This window comes from Musca domestica, unplaced genomic scaffold, assembly GCF_030504385.1.
Source record: "Musca domestica strain aabys unplaced genomic scaffold, Musca_domestica.polishedcontigs.V.1.1 84, whole genome shotgun sequence".
NCBI classification, from domain to species: Eukaryota; Metazoa; Arthropoda; class Insecta; order Diptera; family Muscidae; genus Musca; species Musca domestica.
This window is the reverse complement of record NW_026712417.1, coordinates 2,912,053-2,936,203: the sequence shown is the minus strand read 5'-3', so window position 1 is coordinate 2,936,203 and position 24,151 is coordinate 2,912,053. Positions and strand designations below refer to the sequence as shown.

General features: G+C 36.4%; 1 protein-coding gene across 14 annotated transcripts in view; it reads left to right on the top strand.

Annotated features, from left to right (window-relative positions):
- The window catches only part of LOC101890302 (protein phosphatase 1 regulatory subunit 12A), a 154,990-nt gene that overhangs the window by 4,317 nt on the left and 126,522 nt on the right, over positions 1 to 24,151 (top strand). For 13 of the 14 annotated variants that reach the window (XM_059131303.1, XM_059131301.1, XM_059131299.1 and 10 more), the window contains exon 2: positions 6,748 to 7,718. In XM_059131303.1, coding sequence (XP_058987286.1) covers positions 7,464 to 7,718 — 255 coding nt within the window. In that variant the 5' untranslated portion in view covers positions 6,748 to 7,463. Of the gene's footprint in view, positions 1 to 4,133; positions 4,270 to 6,747; positions 7,719 to 24,151 lie in introns of those variants that run through there. The other variant, XM_059131298.1, reaches the window with a different exon arrangement.

Below are 24,151 nucleotides of genomic sequence, written 5' to 3'. Positions count from 1 at the left end.
CCCAATTATATTTGCCACCAACTGAAATTCTTGCACATACTTAACGTTTGTTATTTGTAATCGATCATGTTTGAAAAAATTCGATATTCATAGGCACTCTCCCCCTCTTCCGCTCAGAAATTCCCAAACAGTTGCGGTGTGTCGGTCGGTTGGTCGATCGGTCCCGGCCCGGTCGGATCGGGTCCGTGCTACCGATCGATCGCGCAACCATTCATTTTCGCTCTCATCTATTATTTGTGATTATGTTTTATCCCCATGCCATCGCCATCCCCATTTGTCCGTCCATCCTTACGTTGCTTTGTCGTTTCGTTTAATTTCAATTGTATTGGAGACTTTCTTTCCTGTGTTTGTTTGCATTTAACCATTTTGTTCCCCATAGTTTTCTTCTTTATCGGCTGTTTTGAACATTGAAATGTTATTTGCTCTCGATTTTCAATTTGTTTTCTTTTCTTATTTCGTTCTTCTCACTTACTATGCTGGGCTTTTGGAAAATGAAAATGTTCTCTCTTCTCTCTCATTGTTGTTATTATGAAATGAGATGACAATGAGAAAACTTCTAGATTCAGAAAGAGTTGCCAGCACTACTTTTGGTTGGTTTGAGAAATACTATTATGGTCGGTATAGCTAATGGACTTCAATGTTTTTTTTTTTCTTGCAATGCCTCCAAATATAGGTTTAGGTTTAGGGAAGGCAGCATCTTGTAATGTGAAGGGCTGCAAAACGGTTCGGTATCGTTTTGAACCGAAGCGTGAACCAAACCACTGTCAAGAAAAATAAAACTTGAGCCGAACGAAAGCTGTATTTCAATTTGGGTCTTATTAATTCAACCACTTGAGCCGCCAAATTTTGGGATATGTAAAATTTTGAAATGTATTTACAAATAACACTGAATCAACCATGAAAATCAAAACCACAGTTCGAGAGGTCTGAAAAACCATTACAAAAACTGAACCGTGTAAATCATTGAACTGACCCAACCCAAATATGGGGGCTATACCATAATTTGCAACTGTGTTCAGCATTATATCGGGAATTATGCTTGTAATAAATCTACGCTTGCATACACATGCAAAATATCTCAAAATTGTACCCAAGGAAAAAAATTCATAAAAGAAAAAGATTGCATTAATGAAGGAAAATCATTCCAAAAGATATACAGGGTTGGCCATATTCGACGGACCCATCTGGCAACGACATAACTTTTGACAAAGATGTCACATCGCTTAATGACATACCGCGTTTGAAGCGTCAGTCCAAGCAGATTTTTACCATGAACCAATACACGCCACGCGAGCGCTCTGAAATAGTTGAAATTTACATTCAACAGAAGAAGTCAATTGAGAAAACTCAACGTGCTTTTAAAACATTAAAAAATGTGGGAAGTGCGCCTTCTAAGAACACCATTAAGCGTTTATATGAAAAATTTTCGACTGGTAAGGCTCTTTCTAATCCGAAGAGGCCATATAAAAGTCGATCAAGGCGATCGGCCGAGAATATCGCTGCCGTACGAGCCAGTGTTCAGAGGTCCCCAAGAACATCCCAAAAACGACGTTCTCAGAAGTTGGGCATGGCTCGGTCCACTTTCCAACGGATTATTCGCATTGATTTGCATTTGTTCCCGTACAAAATTCAATTGACGCAAAGAATGTTGCCTGCGAACAAGCCTCGTCGATTGGAATGGGCCCAAAGGGCCCAAAGATCCGTCGAATATGGGCAAACCTGTATGCATATATAATAGCCTGAATCTTAAAAGATTTAAAAAGATGGGAAATGAGCACGCAATTACACTATTCCTAAAAAAACGGATTTAAGAAATTTTGTCATAGAGTTGGTATTTTTGAAAACGCAATAAAGAACCTACGATTAATTATCAACAAAATTTCAGACAAAAAGGAAATAGTAAAATTATTCTTTAAAATCCACGTATAACGATCATGTCTACATTGAAAAGACATTGCCGGACGGACAGTTGGAACAGGGTTCCAAGCATGTATTACATGTATTTTTGTAAAGAATATACAGGTCGCATTTAATGCCTGATCGAGATAATAGTTTACCCTAATCGTTGGTTGCGCCCACAGACGAACTCTATTTAAATTGGAGATAATCGGTCAAAATTACAACATATAGCTCTCATATATATCTTCGTCCGATTAGCTTCTTATTGTGCACCAAACGTGCAATATTTGGCCAAATTGGTGGAAGTGTGTCAAATTTGGTGGAAATCGCTTCAGATAAGCTATATCTTCCATGTATATTCTTCATCCGATTTATTAAATTTTTCCTCCACAGCCGTAATATGCACTCCATAACAATGATATTCGGCGAAAAATATCAGCTACATCTCAGAAATATCTTTGCCAATTTTAGTTCAGATTTGAATTTTGCTTCTGGGTGAGATGAAAAAACTGCAACCAACTTCATACTGCTGTCATTTCTAAGCCATTCGTCTGACAGCTGTTAAAATTATTTAAGTGACAACTCATTAAAGCATTGACAAGCGTAAAAAGCATTTTGGTGAGAACTTTCCAGAGAAAAGTTATTCCTGACTTGATCGAAACCCACGCCACAGTGGCCGAAAAATGGCTTGTTTCTGAACATATTACATTCGGCAAATACTTAAAAATGAGCTCGGTGTAAGGCCATTGAAATTACAAAAAGTGTAAGAACTTACACCGCAACAGAAGGAAAATAGACTCATAGCTGCTAAAAAGTTGCTTCGCTTGGCCAAAAGTTGTGTACTGCCGAATTTTGTTTTCTCCGATGAGAAAACATTATTTGTCCAGCAGTTTGTAAACAAGCAAAATTATCGTGTTTACTTGCCAAAGAGGTCAGCTGAAAATGTGCACCTTCGGTTGGCCACCAGATCTCAAGCGCCGGCCATGGTGATGGTGTGCGCCGCCATAACAGCCGATGGTCGCTCTCCGCTCGTATTAATCAACCGTGGCATCAGAATAAATGTCGAATATTACCGCGAAAATATTCTGGAATGCAAGGTTGGCTCTAAAAAAGTTTCTCAAGCAAGAGCTTCCCCAGGAATGGGCCAAAATACCGTAGAGCAGCATTCGGGCAGCGTGTGACGGTTTCGTTGGCCGTTTGAAGGCCATAATTTGTGCCAAAGGCGACCAATTCGAACAAATCTAAACTTATATTAAAATTGGATGCTATTTCCGAAATTTTTTGCTTTTATTCAATACAATTAAAAAAATGTAAAAATTATGGCATTTGACTTTGATGCAGTTTTTTTATCTCACCCTGTACGTGGCATAAATTTTGCTTATTTATGCACCCGCTAAGATGGATGTTATTATGTTTTAAGGATGGTATATTTAGACGCAGTAGCAGTATTCTCTGCCACGCCTGGCTTCATCTTTTGTTGTGTCAGTCTCTTCGAGGCAAGCGGTTAAACGTCGCAGTGTCTCACCAGTAGGCATTGAACGGCCAGGAAATCTGCGACGAAATTCACGTTGTGCCAAAGTCACCGACCAATTGTTGGTCAAAAAAATAGTCACCAATATTCCATGTTCTTAAGCAGTGTAGCGTAACATTGTTTATTAACGTGTATATCGCATTAGGGGCAAATCGTAAAATGTATAGCATTTTCGGATAGGAGGATTATTTTTGCTGCACCTTGTATAAATCCATTAAAGTTTCTATGGAGTTTATCGAAAGTAGCTATGGGTCTAGCTCGACTCCATCTCAATGTGTGTGATTTTAATACCATGGCAACCCTAATCTTAGACGAGACGAGAGAGAATAGCAACTAGAATTCTATAGAAGAGTATAGAACCGTTGAGAGCGCAGCAAAAGAGATGAAGCTTTATTTCTCTGCTTTGAGAAAAAAAACAAACAACCAAATGATTTTCATCGAAACGCTTTCGTTACGTTTTGGGGCCTACAACAACCAACCATAACATTCATTGGCTGTTGTTGTGCGTATTTTGTGTAGCTCATTTTTGTTTTCTTTCTTGCTGCTCTAAAAGAGGGGGAAAATTGCGCTTTTTAGATCAATTCCAACGGCCAGTCAGCGAGCCAGCCAACCAACCAACCCAATCAGTCAGTCTAACCCAGCTAGCCGCACAAACGTATGTCGGTCGGGTTTTCCATTGCAAAAGAAAAAGGCTACATTGTTGTTGTGTGCGTCGCGTTTTCTCGATGACTTGAAAAAAATTTTTGTCTAAAATTTTTCATTTTGAAAATTTCTTATAAGAGATATTTTTTTTTTTGTTCTTGGTGTTGTATTTTTCTTTGTGTTTTTGTTTTAAGATGGTCAGTGGAATCAGAAATGTTGAGTGATGATAATTGTGAAAAAATTAACCAAAATTAATTTAAATTTTTTGCAAATATTAAGAAAAAATATCTTTATCTGATTTTATAATGAGATTATTTATTTATTGTTTGTTTGCAATTTTCAATTTTCTTCCACTAATAAATATATCAATTTTCAAATACAATAGAAAAATGCAGTGAAGTGAAAAGTTGAAAAATAAAATGAAAAAAAAAAAAATACACCCAACCACAGCAACACAACACAACTGAGGAGGAAAATCCAAGGAGATCAATACCAAAAACGGATTAAAAAAGTGCAAAAGAATCGATATAAAAAAAATACATACGTTGAAGAGCGGGAGATAGGGAGAGAAAACAAAAATTCCCAAAGTGGGATAGAAAATGAGTAGAGTTGAGAGAACAAGAACAACCTCCCAATAAGAAGTGTTATTTTGAAAAGCTTATAAGAAAAAGAAAATTCATGCTGCTCAATGTTTACTTTCTGTGTGATCTCTCATTCTCCTATTTTTTTGGCGAAATATATGTGTCAGCGTTGCCAGATGTTTACACTTCAATTTTTTCTTGAAACTGCATAAAGTAATAATGCTGACTGAAAATATGACTCCTCATGTAAATAAACTTATGTACGGTTTTATTTGAAATATTTGCCTTATTTCGGCGACTATAGCCTTGTCTGAACATATTTTCTCCAAATTGGGTGTACTGGCTTCTAGACTGAATTCGGTCGGATGTGCCAAATTTCAGGTCATTTGGATGGAAATTTGGTCCACGATTAACCCGAAATTGGTTGAAGAAATATGGGAGCTATATCCAAAGCTGACCCGATCTCGATAAAATTTGGCAGAGGTATTCTTGAGCTTCTCAAGATATCTGGTACCAAATATCGTTGTTGTCGAATGCATAGTATGAATGTGATGGACTTAAACACAAAATCGGATGAAACATATATATGGGAGCTTTAGCTATATATTAATGTACTTGCCTCTAGACTTAATTTGGTCGGATGTGCCAAAATTCAGGATATTTGGACTGATATTGTCCATTTGGCCACAATTAACCCAAAATCGGTTGAAGATATATATGTGGGAGCTATATATAAATTCCAACCGATTCTCACCAATTTCAATAGGGTTCGTCATTGGGTCAAACAAATATTGTTTGGAAAATATCTCAATCGAATAATAAATGCGAACTGCTTTTTGTTCACATAAATACATGGACAGACGGACGGACAAACGGATTGATTGACATGCATTAATTGACTCAGAAAGTGATTCAAAAGTAACTATGGGTCTATATGACTTCGTTCTCCAAGTACAAATAAATGCACAAAGACATAAGACAATGCCCTTACCACTATAAAGGTATAAAAACATTGAATAATGTAGCTGTAAAAATTAAAAAAAGCAGCAGAAAAGAAAACGTAGGTTTGCATAGACAATTAGTAATCAGCGACGGTATGGCCCAATACCCCACATGCTTTGAGAAAAAATCCTTTGAAAAATGTATCTAAAGTCACATAAATACCAAAAACGTGGATCTGCATCGATGATTATAATCAGCCGGGGATGGTGGGACCAATCGCAATTCCTAGTTTCCAACTTTGAGAAAAATCAGTTTAAAATGTGTACAATATAGTGTATCGGGAGGTATGGACAGTTCTTTGCAAGAATGTTTTTTGTTCGTTGGGAACACAAAATGCCTTTTACATCAAATTCGGTCGCCAAGTTTGACTGAAATGCCATAAAAATATGTAAAATCGGGGTGTATCGTTCCACAGACAGACATACAGACCAACGAACATAGCTAGATCGTTGCATTAAATTATTATGCTGATCAACAATATATATACTTTGTGAAGTCTAAAATACTTCTTTAGAGGAGCTAAAATGAAATGACAAACTTAAAGTATGGTGGAAGGTACAATATTAAAAATTACAAATTTTCATTCGATGCTTTTTTTGTCCTTTTAATTTTCGATTAAAATATTCATATATTCCCTTTCATATTGTATTTTCCATTGATTGCTATTTTGGTCAGAATATTGTCAAATGTCAAAGGCTGATAGCTTTTTCTTTTAATCTGGCAACATCGAAATAATATATTTCCAGTAAAAAGAGACTGAGAGACAAGAAAGGGAGAAAGAGAGAAAGAGAGCAGTGAGAATTATTTGAATTGAGCATAGCGGTTAAATAGATAAATTTCAAAAACAAAATAAACAAAAATAATAAGGAAAACATTGAAAATGGATTCTGAAATAAAAAAAATAGCGACGGAGCCAACTGTCAAAATTAATTTTGTGCGGCTGTGTTAAATCGACAAACAAAAGGAAAAAAGAAAGAAACAATTTATCTATTTTTTTTTTGAATTTTAATTTCATAATGATAATGAAATATGGCCATATGTTTTCAAAAAAAAAATATTTCATTTATATTCATTTTATTTTTTCCTTTGCAGTGAGGAAAGAAGAAACGGCAAAAGAAAACAAAAGATACAAGAATAAAAAATTATAAATCCACACAAAAGAAAGAAAAGAAAGAATAGCGTGTAATTGAAAGAAATTTTAGTGACAAATTGTTATTGTGACCAAAAAACAGTAGTAATAATAATAATAATATTAATATTCATTGAAAAGAAGTGACCCAATAAACAAAATCAACAAAAAAAAAATAATAAAAGAAAAGGAATTTTACAACCAAAACATCAAGCAACTAACCGACCTGTCAGCCAACCCGCCTTTTGGCAAATCTCGCACATAGTGTTAATTTGTTTTACACTCCCTGTGTGTGTGTGTGCCTGCGTGCGTGTATGAGCGTGTGTGTGTCTGTGAATGCAAGTGCATTATTGCGTGCCTCTTGATATTTAATTATTATCCAAGGGGATAACGCACCGCCAGCCAGCCTATCAGTCAGCCCGCCCGCCCGCCAGACTGTGTCGCACTGTACAAATTGTTTGCGACAGTAACAATAACAAGAACAACAAACAACATTAACGCCACATTGCAGTGCGTTAAAATCCCCATCCCATTTTCAACATCATCAGCAACCGAGAGCCATCAACGAAATTCACATCATAGACATTCATCATCCCCATCAGCTTCATTCTCGTCAGCAGCAGCAGCAGCATTACCAGCATCACCATCGTCGCCATCATCGCCGTGCTAAAGATCCAAGATGACATCTTTAGATATACGCAATAATTCGGCCGTTATGAAACGTGCCGAACAGCTCAAACGCTGGGAAGAGTCCGATACAAATCAACAGCCGCCCGTACCGCGGCCAGATCGCGGCAGCCGCATCAAATTCTCATCGGGTTGTATATTTTTGGCCGCCTGTTTGGCCGGCGATAAAGAGGAGGTTTTGAAACTGCTCGAACAGGGTGCTGACATAAATACCGCCAATGTTGATGGATTGACAGCTTTGCATCAGGTAAGTTTCACGACTGAAATATGTAGTTTTTTTTTCTTTATGTAATTAACAATTATCTGCTATACTTCGTAATGAATGATGTTGCTGTGAATGAAGCCTTGTGATGGTAACTCGGGTTTTTGATTTGCCAATTGAAAATTGAGTTTAATTGATAAACTTTATAAATGCTATGAAAAAGCCAGTAAGGAAAAGTCAAAAGTCGGGTGGTCCGACTATATGATACCCTACCCCACTATGCATCAAATGCATATTTAGCAGAATTTATTTGAAATAGATCGTACCACCTATGAACATTTCTTCATCGATTTTTACTAAATTTGACGGAGACATTTTAATCCAAATTTGATGAACTTGTTCTAGACAGAATTCGGTCGGATTTGCCAAAATTCAGGCCATTTGAACTCATATTGGTCATTTGGTGCACAATTATCGCGAAATCGGTTGAAGATATCTATGGGAGCTATATCCAAATCTAAATCGATCTTGATAAAATTTGGCGGAGGTATTTCTAGGCGAATGTGGGGGACTCGAACACCAAATCGGATGAAACGTACATGTGTCACCTATAGCAATATCTGAACCGATTTTCACCATGTTTTATGTACCAAAGTTCAGGACTTTTGGACAAATATCGGCCATTTGGTGCACAATTAACCCGAAATTGGTTGAAGATTTATATGGGAGCTATATCGAAATCTGATCTTGATACAATTTGCAGAGGTATTTCTGGGTTGTATTTGATATCTGATACCAACCATCATTCTTGTGGGGTGCATATTGCGAATGTGAGGGACTGAAAAATCAAATCGGATGAAACATATATATTTAGGAGCTATAGCTATTTCTGCACCGTTTTTCTCTGAATTCGATGCACTTGCTTCTAGACTGAATTCTATCGGATGTACCAAAATTCAGGTCATTTGAATAGGGTTCGTCCTTGGACCAAACAAAAATTTTTACAATGAAATGTACAAAGACATCAGGGTATTATTACAGTGTGGTGTAGGGTATAAAAAAGGCGAAACTTTATTATATCGGAAAGTAGACAAAATGAGGTTATGTGTGCAACAAGAATCGTACATTTGCCTAAGAGATTGGGATGTAAAGAATTTAAAGAAAATTTTAACCTTTTTAGGAATGTGCGATAAATTCCATATTCACCTCAGATTTCTGGTTGGGAAAAATATTTACAAATCCCAAGTTTGAAAAGAATCGATTGCGTGTTTCGCAAGCTATGAGAGGAGGTTGGAGGGAGGTACCAGAAGGTGTGGGCCGATATCTAACATCTTCACAACAGATCTTATTTCAATAAAAACATCATCTTCACACCATATTTTGTGTTATTAGAAATATTGGAATGCACGAAGTTTGGAAAGGGTACCATTCTTATTTTGAATTTCATGGAGGTATCAGAATTAGTGGTCCGATATATTCCATTTTGTGCACCAGATTCTATGTTGATAAAAATATTGAGATGTGTTGAGTTTGAAAGTAATCGGATGCTCCTTTCGAGTTTTATGAGCTTCATGGCTATTTAAAATGTTGACCTTTTGTGGGGGAGGTACCAGAAAAATATTGACCCGATATTGTCGATATAAAAACCCCTTTTTTATACCCTCCACCATAGTATGGAAGTTATATTGAGTTTGTCATTCTATTTGTAACCCCTCGACATGTACACTTTTACCCTACAAAGAATATATATTCTTGATCAGAATAAAATTATAAATCGATTTAACGATGTTCGTCCATGTGTCTGTCTATTTGTCCGTCTGTGAAAATCATGGACGAATTGAAGTAGGTTGATAAAATTTTACTTAGATGTGTGTTTGGTCTTCAGGACTTTTGATAATGGAAATGGGCTATATAGTACATATTTTGGTAAACCTCCCATATGAGGTACCTCCCTTTATTCGGTATTTGGATGATTTTAGCGACAATATTCACCAGAATTGTTTAAAATGTCGTTTTTGAAGTTCCTATTGGGTACTACAGCTTGTGCAGAAAATTGATTTTGAAGGTCCACATTCTCGTATATCCTCCATATAGCGGTCTCTCCCTAAATTCGAAATTTGGTTGATTTTTGAGACTTTATTCAAAATTCGTATTGTTTCAAATTTCGTATTTGCACTTAGATGTTTTTGCGACATTATCCACAGGAGTTTTTTCAAGTTTTGTATTTGAATATTTCAAGGGCTATGACCTAACCTACGCGGATTCACGTCTTCGTATAGACCCTTATATAACGGTAACTCCCTATATTTCATGATTCCTAACAATATTTTTTAACTTTTTTAAAAAATGTCCAAATTCCTTCCAACTAGTTCGCCCGCCCGGCAAATTTAGCTACTTTTTTAATTGGCTGCAATTTTTTATTATAATTATACCCTACACCACATAGTGGTAAGGGTATTATGTTTTTGTGCATTTGTTTGTAACATGGAGAAGGAAGCGAGATAGACCCATAGTTACTTTTGAGGATCTCCATAGAATTACTTTCTGAGTTGATTTATGCATGTCAGTCCGTCTGTCTGTCCATGTATTCTTGTGTCGCATTTATTATCCGATTGGGATGAAATTTTCCAAACAAGATTTGTTTGGCCCAAGGACTAACCCTATTGAATTTGGAGATAATCGCTAAAAATTAGATATAGCTTCCATATATATATATCTTCGTCCGATTTGCCTTTTATTGTGCACCAAAAGTGTAATATCAGCCCGAATAGTATGGAATTTTGCACAAACAACCAAAATAGGCCTGAAAATATTTGATTGATCGAAATCGGTTCAGATATAGTTATAGCTCTCATATATATTGTTCATCCGATTTGTTATTTTTGTCCTCCGCAGCGGTAATATGCACTCTGTAACAACAATATTTGGGGAAATATATCAAATGCAGCTCAGAAATACCTTTGCAAAATTTTATCGAGATCGGTTCAGATTTGGATATAGCCCCATATATAACTTCGTCCGATTTACCCTTTATTGTACAGCAAACTTCTAATATTTGCCCAAATGGGATGGAATTTGGCACATGCGACCGTATTGAGTCTAGAAGCTAGTATGCCAAATTTGGTGAAGATCAGTTCAGATATAGCTATAGCCCCCATATATATTGTTCATCCGATTTGTTGTATTTGTTACCAACAGCCGAAATATGCACTCCGTAACAACGATATTCAGGGAAATATATTAAATACAGCTCAGAAATATCTTTGCCAAATTTTATCGAGATCGGTTCAGATTTGGATATAGCTCCCATATATATCTTTATGCGATTTCAAGTTAATTGTGCACCAAATGGGCAATACAAGTCAGAACTTATAAGATACAAATGCTTGGGCATATTTAGTTCTTTGAACTTTAAATTACAATTATAATCATAGCGTGTATGATTGAATTGAATTGAAAACTGTTATGTGGAGCTCTACAAAATTAGTAAGGTGGTGTAGGGTATCATAAAGTCGGCCCCGCCCGACTTTAGGTCTTTCTTTACTCGTTTTTTCATTGTTTTGTTAATTGTTTCAGATAATTAGATTGTAATGTGATCTAGAATATTGAAAATTTTGAAGTTATTCGTAGAAGGAATAATTGTGGAAGAAATATTTTATAGTACCCCTCCTCATTCTGATGCATATTTTAACACTTTCATCAATATTCGTTGCTTAAATTTCACACCGGTGGATTTTATGGGAACTTCTTTTTTTTTTTTTTGTTCCAAAATTGTTCACGCATCATAAATCCCTTTATTTCTCACATCCCTTCAAGAACAACAACCACAACAAAAATACATTGTTTTTGTTTTGTATTGTAATTACGACATAATTTCCAAATTAGACCACAACTGAAACAAATGTACGCAAGTTATTGGAGGCGCAATGAAATCTCCTCTCAATGATGTTGGTTGGCTGGATGGAGGGAGGGAGCGGAGCACACACAGCCCAACCACAAATGTGGAAAAAATCCCTTGCCGTTCATTGGAGATGATGATCTCCGTTTTGCTCCATAATAGATTTTTTTCGATTCATAAATGTTGCAAACAACAAAATAACAAAAAAAAAAAAAAAAAAAAAAAAAATTGCCAGTTGGTTTGGTTTTTGGGTTGAGGGGCGGCAGGCGTCATTGGCATTAGAAAATGAGCAGCACGCGTTCTAAACGCTTTGATTCGTTTTTTGTTTTTGAGTATTTTTTTTCGCTTCCACCACAAATTTCATAAAGTCATTATTTGTGGTCTTCGTTTTTCTATTTTTTTTCTCTCGCTCGTCTTTTGTAGTGCGTTGTTATCGTTTTTGTATGCGCGTCTCGCCGCCACATTTAAAAAGCTATAATTTATATTTTTTCTTCTTCGCCTTCGTCTTTCATATTTCTCTGAAATACTCACATATAATCAAGAAAGCGGAAATATTTGTAACAGTGACGTAATGCAATTTCATTGGAGTATACGAAAAATGCAATGAAATTTCGGTAACGTGTTGAAGAAAGTTTAAACACGAAACTTAGATAAGGAAACAATGTTTATCCAACTCTGAGCAATGCTTAACTTTCAGAAATGTACTCCACGCCTTTGCCATTTGGAAATATATTTGAAGCTAAGATCGTGAAGTTTTGAGTAAAGGGTATCGATTGTTACGCGAATGGAACAGAATTGATGGCATAAAAATTGATATTTGTAGATCGTAATAGGCTCTAGCTCTGGTGGCGGAACATAGTAAATATAGGCCCACGTTTTGGTATAGCCCTCCATATAACGATAACTCCCGATATTAGGTGTTTTGATGTTCGTAATGGGTTCTAGCTTCTGTGGCAGAACATAGTATGCATAGGTCCAGGTTTTCGTACAGCCCCCACATAATGGTGCCTCCGGATATTCTGTATTTTTAGATCGTAATGGGTTCTAGTTCCGGTGGCGGAACATAGCATATTAGGTCCACGTTTTCATATAGCCAACCGAAGAGAATGTTGCTCTGCGATATTTTGGCCCATTCCTGGCGAAACGCTTGCTTGAAGTGATCGACACTTTGGTATAATTTAGTGCCAACCTTGCTTTCCAAAATACTCCAGACACAATAGTCCAACGGATTGGTATCCGGAGATTTTGGTTGCCATTGTGCACTGGAAATGAAACGAGGGGCCCTACGTTGTAACCATTCTTGGGTGGCGCGTGCTGAATGCGATGGTGCTGAGTCCTGTTGGAATATCCAAGGTCTGCGGCCAAAATGTTTGCGTGCCCAAGGCCTTAATACACCCTCCAGAATATTTTCGCGATAATATTCGGCATTTATTCTAATGCCGGGGTCGATTAATGTCGCTTCTTAACTTTTCAAACCATTTCTGCTGATGTTGCTGTTTTCTTTCGTCCACTGCCTTGACGTCGGGCTACGCTACCAGTATCACGGTACATGTACATACATTCTGGGTTGGCAGCCGCTGGCCGAAACTGAGATCTTGTTGTTTTGTCGCTTCTTAACTTTTCAAATGATTTCTGTTGATGTTGCTGTTTTCTTCCGTCCACTGCCTTGACGTCGGGCTACGCTACCAGTATCACGGTACATGTACATACATTCTGGGTTGGCAGCCGCTGGCCGAAACTGAGATCTTGTTGTTTTAGGTCGATCCGTATCGTAAAAACCCGCTGCCGTGGGAACCCGCAGGGTTGACACCAGTGGACCATATACATGAGGAGGCAATAGTCCTTCCCTTAGGTCAGCATAATCATATTCTTTCGTTGCAGTACCTGCTTGGGTGTTACCGTGAGACTCATCCCAACCATCATATTGTGGGTAAATCTCCCCCACTCAGGCGTGTCAGGAAGGACATACATGATCTAGAGAGGGAGGTCCAGCGCTACAAGAGAGAACCTCTAGATCAAGAAGCCTATCAGGCAGGTCTGAGTGGCATTCATACCGATGCAGTCGCAGATGCTATTAGCAATTATAAAATGAATGCCGTCCTCGGAGTCCACACCCATCCATTGTAGCTGAAGAACGTCAGGTGCCTAGACAAACCTGGGTAGTTTTGGCGCAATTACGTTCAGGATGGCGAAGTAGTCTCAATTTGTTTTGGGCACGAATTGATGAAGATGTGCGTGACGCCTGCCCGGCGTGTGATAAGGCCCGCACAATACGCTACACCTCTTTAATTGCACAGCCAAACCTACCCAACTCACTCGAGAAGATCTCTGGCTACAGCCCATTAAAGTAGCCGAATCTCCACCTGGAAAGTTATGGTTTATTTTACCCATTAAATATTGTCCGATTACCATCCAAATTGCTAGGCTTCTTTCCAGCCCTAAACTCTAACTCCATGCATAATTTCGCTATTGGTTTATGACTGTGGGCTGTATAGCAACAGCAAAATCCGGAAATTTCCCGGCTTCATGTCCCTTTTAACCCTTAAATATATTGTGATCATCTCCAAAAACAATAGGCTTCTATTCTGACCCTAACTTTACCTCCATTTTAAATTTCGTGAGGATGGGGCCATAATTACGACCTGTAGCGTGATTAAAAATTAACATGGACAGATCGAAAGACGGACGGACAGTCATACATAGCTAGATCGACTCAGCTCGGCAATATAGGATGATCCATGTATAGTTTCCGTGGACCAATATTTCGAGGTGTTACATAATTTTTGGCTCAATTAAGCATTTAATACCACCAACAAATAGTGTTGTAGGGTATAAAAATGTGAAAGAAGGGAAATTTTTAGGGACAATAAAAAATTCCCAGAAGAATTCCGACTTTGCAACCCTGTTCCATGACTATGACTATGAAAACATTAAACGAAACGTTTTGCGAAATTCATGCGAAGAGAAAAACAAATATCGTGAACAACAATAACAAAACACGCCGTTTTCAAGAAGAAAATCTCATTCTTATAAATAGACTGAATGTGAAATGTGAAAAAATACACAAAAATCAAATCAAATACCAAACGCCAGACGGACGGACGGACAGACAAACAGACAGGAACACTGACGTACGATAAACGCCAAAAAAAACCCAAACAAAGAAGAAATAAAAAAACACACGCACACACATTTTTTTTTGCTTAACGAATTATTTGTAAATCGTTTGATTTACATTAGGAAAAAAATAAAGATTTTGTTATCGTCTTTTTGTTGATATTACAACAATCAACAACAATGTTGAACTGTTTGGTAAATTTTCTATTAATTTGTTATAATATTTTCGACGACTAGACAGCAAACATTCAATTAAATTTCTTGCGTCTCGAATTTGTGACTATTCTTTTTTCGACAATATTTTGCCGATATAAATATTTTTTTGGCTATAAAATTTTGGGGATTTGTTGCGATGACGGAAAGGAAATTGTTTTCCTCATATGATTTTTTTTCTCATAGAATACAAGAGGAAAATTAATTAAAATTTAGGCAATTAATTGTTATAGTGTGTGGCGTTGGCAAATGAATAATAAATTAAATAATCCGTTTTTTTTTTGTTTTTGAGGAAACAGCAGTTGAGTTTTTTTTCCAATTCAATCAGGTTCCTTTGATATTTGAAATTTTAAAATATATGCAACATTCCCTTTTTTGAAATCATATTTTTAGATGAACACCTAGTAGTAGAAATAGGAAAAATCGGATCTTGTGGAAGATGGCCAGATACGTTTAAGAATTGTTGTATAACCGCGCGCCATCTACACTTCAAACTTTGACATGTTTCTTTAGTAGCTCTGCCTTCAGAACCTGCCAGCATTTACTTCCAATCCTGAACACAAAGATCTTGTGGTATTAGGAAAATTTCGAAATTATTGAGTATAGACTTTTGTAACAATGCCACTAACCAGATCTAGGAAAGGTGTGACTCTTTATTTTTAATAAATGAAATTACAAACAACTTAAAAAGCAGTAAGTTCGGCCGAGCCGAACTTATAATACCCTCCACCATTTGCAACGAATTTGAAAATTTTCAAAAAATAAAATTCTTAAAAAATTCTGTTAAAATTTTAAAAATACCGAATATAGCCGTTATATTGGGGTCTATACGACGTGGACATACATAGGCATTGTTTGTCATAAGCCATTGCCATATTCAAATTCTAAACTTGAAATAAACGGTGAATAAAGTAGCTAAAATCATCAAAATATCGTATATAAGGAGGTGCCGTTAAATTGGAGCTGTGCGAAGACCTGGACCAGCATAGACAATTTTCTGTCACAGGCTGTAGCATCCATTACGAACTTCAAATACCACATATCAAACAATTTCGGTGGGTATTGTACCTAAAATCGTCAAAATACCAAATATATGGGGCCTATACGATATATGGGGTCTATACGACCCGCACAGACAATTTTCTTTCACAGACTGAAGTTCCCATAACGAACTTAAAATACCAAATTTGAAACAATTCCCGTGAATAATGTCGCTAAAATCATCAAAATACCGATTATAGGGAGGTACCGTTATATGGGGGCTATACGAAGACGTGGACCTGCACAGACAATTTTCTATCTTAGGGTGTAGTATCCATTTTGAACTTCAAGTACCAAATTTGAAACAATTCCCGTGAATAATGTCGCTAAAATCATCAAAATACCGAATATCGGGAGGTACCGTTATATGGGGGCTATATGAAAACCTGGACCTACATAGCCCATTTACGAACTTAACCTGCCTACTGGAAAAATAAACATGTATGCAAAATTTTAGCCATCTATCTCAATTCATTCGAAAGATAGCGTGATTACAACAGACAGACGGACAGACAGACAGACGGACAGACGGACAGACAGACAGACAGACGGACATCGTTAAATCGACTTAGAATTTTACGCTGATCAAGAATATATATACTTTGTTGGGTCTTACATGAGTATTTCGAGGAGTTACAAACGGAATGACAAAGTTAATATACCCTCCATAGTATGGTGGAGGGTATAAAAAATATTGAATCACCGCACGCCACCTACTCCTTAAAAGTTGGAGTGTTCCGTTAGTAGGTCTGCATGGTAGGTTTTGCAAAAGCCTACCAATTTGGATGGTCATCGGACAATATTTTGCGGGTGAAATAGACCTTAACTTTTATGTAGGAAAATTCGAAAATTTTCAATTAACCGGAAGTCACTTTTGACCATTATATTGACACTGATATCCAAAATATCGGATATATAGCAAAATAGGTACAATATATATTTATCTTAAATTTGATATCAAAAAATACGAATATTTTTTAACCTGGCCAAATCACACATACACTAAAAGGACACATCTGGATATTACAGTGAGGCCGATATCCAAAATATCAGATATACAAGGTCAAATAAAAAAACTGCAACAAAGTCAAAAGTCATAATTTTTAAATTTTTTTTAAATTTTATTGAATGAAAGCAAAAAATCTCGGATATAGAATCCAATTTTACAATAAGTTTTGATTTGTTCGAATTGGTCACCTTTGGCACGAATTATGGCCTTCAAATGGTAACCGGAGATATTGGTGCCATTGTGAGCTGGAAATGAAGCGAGGAACTTCATTTTGTTTGTAACCATTCTTGGGTGGCGCGTGCTGAGTGCGATGGTGCTGAGTCCTGTTGGAATGTCCAAGTTCTGCGGCCAAAATGTTTGCGTGCCCAAGGCTTAAATACACCCTCCAGAATATTTTCGCGATAATATTCGGCATTTATTCTGATTCCACGATCGATTAATACGAGCGGAGAGCCACTATCGGCTGTTATGGCGATCATTTTGTTTGTTTACAAACTGCTGGACTACGAATGTTTTCTTATCGGAGAAAACCAAATTCGGTAATTCACCACTTTCGCCCAAGCGAAGCAATCCTTTGCTCTTTTGAGTCTATTTTCTTTCTGTTGCGGTGTAAGTTCTTGCTCATTTTGGAATTTCAATGGCTTTACCCCGAGCTCATTTTTCAATATTTGCCGAATTGAATATTGCGATATGTTCAGCTCACGAGCCATTTTTCGGCCACTGCGACGCGGGTTTTTTTTTTTACTTTTCGAATCATTTCCGCTGATGTTGCTGTTTTCTTCCGTCCACTTCCTTGACGTGACGGGCTACGCTACCAGTATCGCTGTAACGAGCGATGGTACGAGACACAAATGCTGGAGTGCTTCAATGATAGAAACTTGTGGTTTTCCAGCCAAATATAAAGAAATCACACTATCACGCTTCAATTCTATCACGAATAACATTTTTGTGGAAAATTCTCACCAAAATGTTTTTGTATGCTTGTACAGGGTTGCCCATATTCGACGGATCCATCTGGCAACGCCATAACTTTTTACAGAGATGTCACATCGCTTAATGACATACCGCGTTTGAAGCGTCAGTCCAAGCAGATTTTTACCACGAACCAATACACGCCACGCGAGCGCTCTGAAATAGTTGAAATTTACATTCAACAGAAGAAGTCAATTCTGAAAACTCAACGTGCTTTTAAAACATTAAAAAATGTGAGAAGTGCGCCTTCTAAGAATACCATAAAGCGTTTATACGAAAAATTTTCGACTGGTAAGGCTCTTTCTAATCCGAAGAGGCCATATAAAAGTCGACCAAGGCGATCGGCCGAGAATATCGCTGCCGTACGAGCCATTGTTGAGAGGTCCCCAAGAACATTCCAAAAACGCCATTCTCAGCAGTAGGGCATGGCTCGGTCCACTTTACAACGGATTATTCGCATTGATTTGCATTTGTTCCCGTACAAAATTCAATTGACGCAAAGAATGTTGCCTGCGGACAAGCCTCGTCGATTGGAATGGGCCCAAAGAGTCATGGGTCCGTCGAATATGGGCAACCCGTAAACAATATTATGAGCTGTCACTGGAATAATTTTCGGACAAGTGGCTTAGAAATGATAGCAGCCTGAAGTTGGTTGCAGTTTTTTCATCTCACCCTGTTGACCCTAATATAACGGCTACATTCGGTATTTTTAAGATTTTAACAGAATTTTTAACGGAAAATTTCCAAATTCGTTTCAAATGGTGGAGGGTATTCAGAGTTCGGACCGGTCGAAATTATAGCTTTTTTACTTGTTGGGCACCACAGGTTATGAAAATGCTACAAGCTTCAAATTGAGGTTTTTTATATTTAATATTTAATTTTTGTTTTTATTTTTAAAAGGACTAACAGTTGCCACTGAGAAGGGCCGTAATGCAACATGGATTTTTGAAGAAGAATTTCTTGAAGATGGTCTATTTAAAAATACTGTTTTTGTTTAAATTGAATATAATCGTGACTTTTTTGAAAGGATTTCATATTCTAAAATACATATATGCAGGGTTCAGAATAAATTTGCGATTTTTAAAAATCGTGCTCCTCTCAGTGAAAATTAGTCCGAACACGTGTTTCATTGCACTTTTTTTTACTTCAAGGAAGAAATAACAGAAATCAGTGGAATTTAGAACAATTCCGTTATAGTATAGAATAAAAGGAAAAAAAAACATGACAGATGTTGGCCAACTGACAAAATAATAGAACGAACAGAACAAAACATGAATTCAGAATGGGAAAAATATCATACCACGTTATATTTTCCTAGGCTATAAAAATAGATGCCGCCCCGTCAACAAATTTGAAACATTTTTTATTGCGATTTTTTTTTTGCAAAAACAAAGTGGTGATCTCTAAGAAAAAACACATATTGGAATAGAAGAAGAACAAAAAACAATACTACGGGCGGGAAAAAACCTAAAAAGCATGGAATTTTCATCATCCTCCACCACACTATGTTCCTAGGCCATGAAGAATTTCCTCAAGAAACCATTGCTGAAAGATGAAAAATCAATGACGACAAAGGATAAATTTAGATGTCGAAAATGGTTGAACATTAATAAATTTGCTTAGAATCTGCGCGAATTGTTTTTGAAGAGAGGGAGACAGAGAGATGGAGCGTGGGATGGTCAATTGCTGTCGCCTCTTTTAAATGTTATATTTGTTTCTTTTTTCAAAAGAATTGAAAAAAAAAACAAATGTGCTGCGGGGTTATAACCGCCAACAGATGATGTCTGAAGGCTGGAAAATTTGGCAAATGTAGCCATAAAGTAGATGGCATTAAGTGAAATATTTGCGGGCCGTCGATCGTCGTAATGGAATTTATTGGCAAGTGAATGGGAAAAAATAATATATATATTTTTTTAACTTTTTTAATTTATAGGTATTGGCCAAAGCCTATATTGAGATATCATCTGTCGATATTTGATCGTTTTTGTACCCTCCCTCACACATTTTAGACTCCACAAAGTATATATATTATTGATCAGCATAAAATTCTATGTCGATTTAGCGATGTCCGTCTGTGGAAATCACTCTAGCTTCCGAACGAAATGAAGTAGGTTGATAAAATTTTACTGAAATGTATACTGTGTCTTCAGAACTTTTGGTATTGAAAATGGGTCATATAGGTTCTCGTTTTGGTATATCCCCCACTTAATAGTACCTCCCTATTTTCGGTATTTTGGTGATTTAAGCGATACTATTCATCGGAAATGTTTCAAATTTAGTATTTGAAGTTTGTAATAGATACTACAGCCTATGCCAGAAAATTGTCCGTGCAGGTCCACGCCTTCTTATAACCCCCATAAAACTGTACCTCCGAATATTCGGTATTTTGATGGTTTTTGCGACATTATTCAACGGAATTGTTTCAAATTTGGTATTTAAAGTTCGTAATAGATACTATAGCCTATGACAGAAAATTGTCTCTTAAGGTCAACGTCTTCGTATAGCCCCCATATAATGGTACCTCCCTATTTTCGGTATTTTGGTGATTTAAGCGACATTATTCATCGGAAATGTTTCAAATTTGGTATTTGAAGTTTGTAATGGATACTACAGCCTATAACAGAGAAGTGTCCGTGCAGGTCCACGCCCTCGTATAACCCCCATATAACGGTACCTCCCGATATTCGGTATTTTGATGATTTTTTGATGATTATTGACCGGAATTGTTTCAAATTTGGTATTTGAAGTTCATAATCGATACTACAGCCTATGACAAAAAATTGTCTGTGCAAGTCCACGCCCTCGTATAGCACCCATGCAACGGTACCTCCCGATATTCGGTATTTTGACGATTTTAGCGACTTAAAAGACTTGAGTACCAAAAGCATGCCTATGGATTTTCTCTTATTACACTGTGCAGCACAAACAAAGTAACAAAATCCAGCAGAAGCTAGTTAGACCCATAGTTACTTTTGATGATATGCATAGAATAACATTCTGAGTCGATTCAGGCATGCCCGTCTGTCCATGTCTTTTTGTAAACAATGTACAGGTCGCATTTATTGCCAGACCGAGATGATATTTTGCACAAATCGTTTGTTTGGTCCAAGGACAACCCCTATTAAAATTGGAGATAATCGGTCAAAATTTAGATACAGCTCCCATATATATCTTCGTCCGATTTACATTTTATTGTGCACCATACATATAATTTTAGGAAGAATTGCATGGAATAGATCAACAGAATTCCCTAAATATAGTAACGATTCTTGTGCTCAAAATAGCTCAGAAAATATTTCTAAAAAATGTAGGATTTTTTCAATTTTTGCTGGGTAGATAGAAAAATAGTACCAGAGATTTTTATACCCTATACCACAAGGTGGTCAGGGTATTATGTCTTTGTGCATTTGTTTGTAACAGGCAAAAGGAAACGAGATAGACCCATAGTTCCTTTTGATGATCTGCATAGAATCACATTCTGAGTCGATTTATGCATGTCCGTCCGTCCGTCTGTCCGTCCGTCCGTCTGTCCATGTATTTTTGTAAACAAAGTACAGGTCGCATTTATTGCCCGATCCAGATGAAATTTTGCACAGATCATTTGTTTGGCCCAATGAAGAACCCTATTGAAATTGGAGATAATCGGTCAAAATTTAGATATAGCTCCTATATATATCTTCGTCCGATTTATCTTTTATTGTGCACCAAACGTGTAATATCAGCCCGAATTGTATGGAATTTTGCATATACACCCAAATTAGGCCTGAAAATAAGTATGCCAAATTTGATCGGTTCAGATATAGCTATAGCTCCCATATATATTGTTCATCCTATTTGTTATTTTTGTACTCCGCAGCCGTAATATGCACTCTGCAACAACAATATTTGGAGAAATATATCAAATAAAGCTCAGAAATACATTTGCTAAATTTTATCAAGATCGGTTCAGATTTGGATATAGCTCCCATATATAACTTCGTCCGATTTACCTTTTATTGTGCACCAAACGTCTAATATTTGTCTAAATAGGATGGAATTTGGCACTTACGACCGAATTGAGTCTAGAAGCTAGTATGTCAAATTTGGTGAAGATCGGTTCAGATATAGCTATAGCTTCCATATATATTGTTCATCCGATTTCTTATATTTGTTACCCACAGCCGTAATATGCACTCCGTAACAACCACATTCAGGGAAATATATGAAATAGAGCTCTGAAATATCTTTGCCAAATTTTATCGAGATCGGTTCAGATTTGGATATAGCTCCTATATATATTTTTATCCGATTTTAAATTATTTTTGCACCAAATGGGCAACAAAAGTCAGAATTTAAAAGATACAAATTCTTCGGCATATTTAGTCCATTGAACGTTAAATTATAATTATAATCATAGCGTGTATGTTTGAATTCTCCATTAAAAACTTTTAATTGTTATGTGGAGCTCTACTAAATTAGCAAAGCGGTGTAGGGTATCATAAAGTCGGCCTTGCCCGTCTTGGTTTGTGTCCTGAAATAGTCCAAATATTCTAGACTCACTACTCGCAAGTGCAATACTGCTGGGAATACATGGATATGGACTTGGAAATTCCCACATTTTCTATTATCGTTACGGAATTGTTGCTTGTAATATTTTATGATGCGACAGTCGACGATTTTCATTGAACTCGCCATTGGTAAAGTCATTCTAAAAGAATTTCTGTTTGTCAGTATATTTGAAAATCATTCGGATTATTCTTGGAATCAAAATGATAGCCTTCATTTTAATAAAACAAAAACACCTCCAAACGTCACTCTTTTTTTTTGTTTCATTTAAAAAATACTTAATAAAATAATAAATTACATTGCGTTTAAACAAATATATATGTGTGTATACGATATAATTTGGCCTGATTTATATATGAAATTGTTTGACCATAGCCATTGTCAATTACACGAGTTTAAGGTTAACGGTGTGTCATTGTTCTCCCAAATGATGTTCGTTTTGAAATTTGGCGTTAAAAGAACATTAACATATGCAGCTGCACAGTGGGATGGAATTGGATGAAAAGTGAGAATAAATTAAATGAATTAATTAATTTTTAAATTAAACTCCGAAATATTTTATCGATACTCCGAGATTGGGATTTGCCCTACCCATATGAATGACTCAAAATAGAATATTCCAATAAATGACTCATGAATGTAAATTTGTGAATGTAAATATAAAGTACTTTCCAATTTTTGAAATTTCAATTTTTCAATATTCCCGGTAAAAAAAATTAGGACTTGGTTTTATTAAATCATTTCGGCTTTAAAATAGGACATCTTTAAATTTCCTTTTTTTTTTTTCTTCTTCTAATATTCTCTTCCCACTGTGCCCTGCCAATCAAACACCCCCACCCATTTAAGATACATATAGCTGTTAAATGGTAACATTGAATTATATGTATATACATGCATATAAATAAATAATATATACATACATTTTTTGGCTATTGAATGGACACAAATATGTCGACAACCATGGCCGCCACCGCCGCCACTAATTGACGGTGAAGTGGAAGGTTAACATGATTTTTTTCTGAACACTCATGTGAAAATTTTGGCTATTTTTTTTTTTTTGTTGGGAGGAATTCTCGTGAAGCACACGATTTTCACGGCTATTCTTTTACCACCTTCTGTCGCCACAGACCAATTAACAGCCAAGCCGACAAACTTGCACAAACAAACACCCACAACAAGACATAATAATATTCATTGCTATGAAGGTGTGAGATTTGAAAATGTCTCCTCATGCCACAAAAAAATCTCAAGTTCATCATTTGTTTGTTTTTTTTTTGTCAACATCATAAAAGTTAATATATCAAAGACAATATTTGAAAATGTCAAAAAATTATTGTTCAAAAAACGGAAAATAAATAAATATTTTGTAAATACGGTCGTATTTTTTGTGGTGACTTTTAGTAAAATTTGATGAAGAATGTTTTTGTCTTTGACGTAATTGTGTATAACGATATTCTCTGCGAGATTTTTGCACAAACTCGCACAAAGTGCGACTTTAACCATATACTGTGTTTCTAGCGTTTAGGTAAGATCTAAACTATTGACAACTTGTATGGCCTATAGTAGACTTTGATGGCCAATAATTTTGTAGAATATTTTAAATTGCTACTATACCGCTGGAAGTTTTTAACCATATCAAAAAAAGAGCAAAGATGCCCCTTTGTTGATTAAAATATTCCTCGT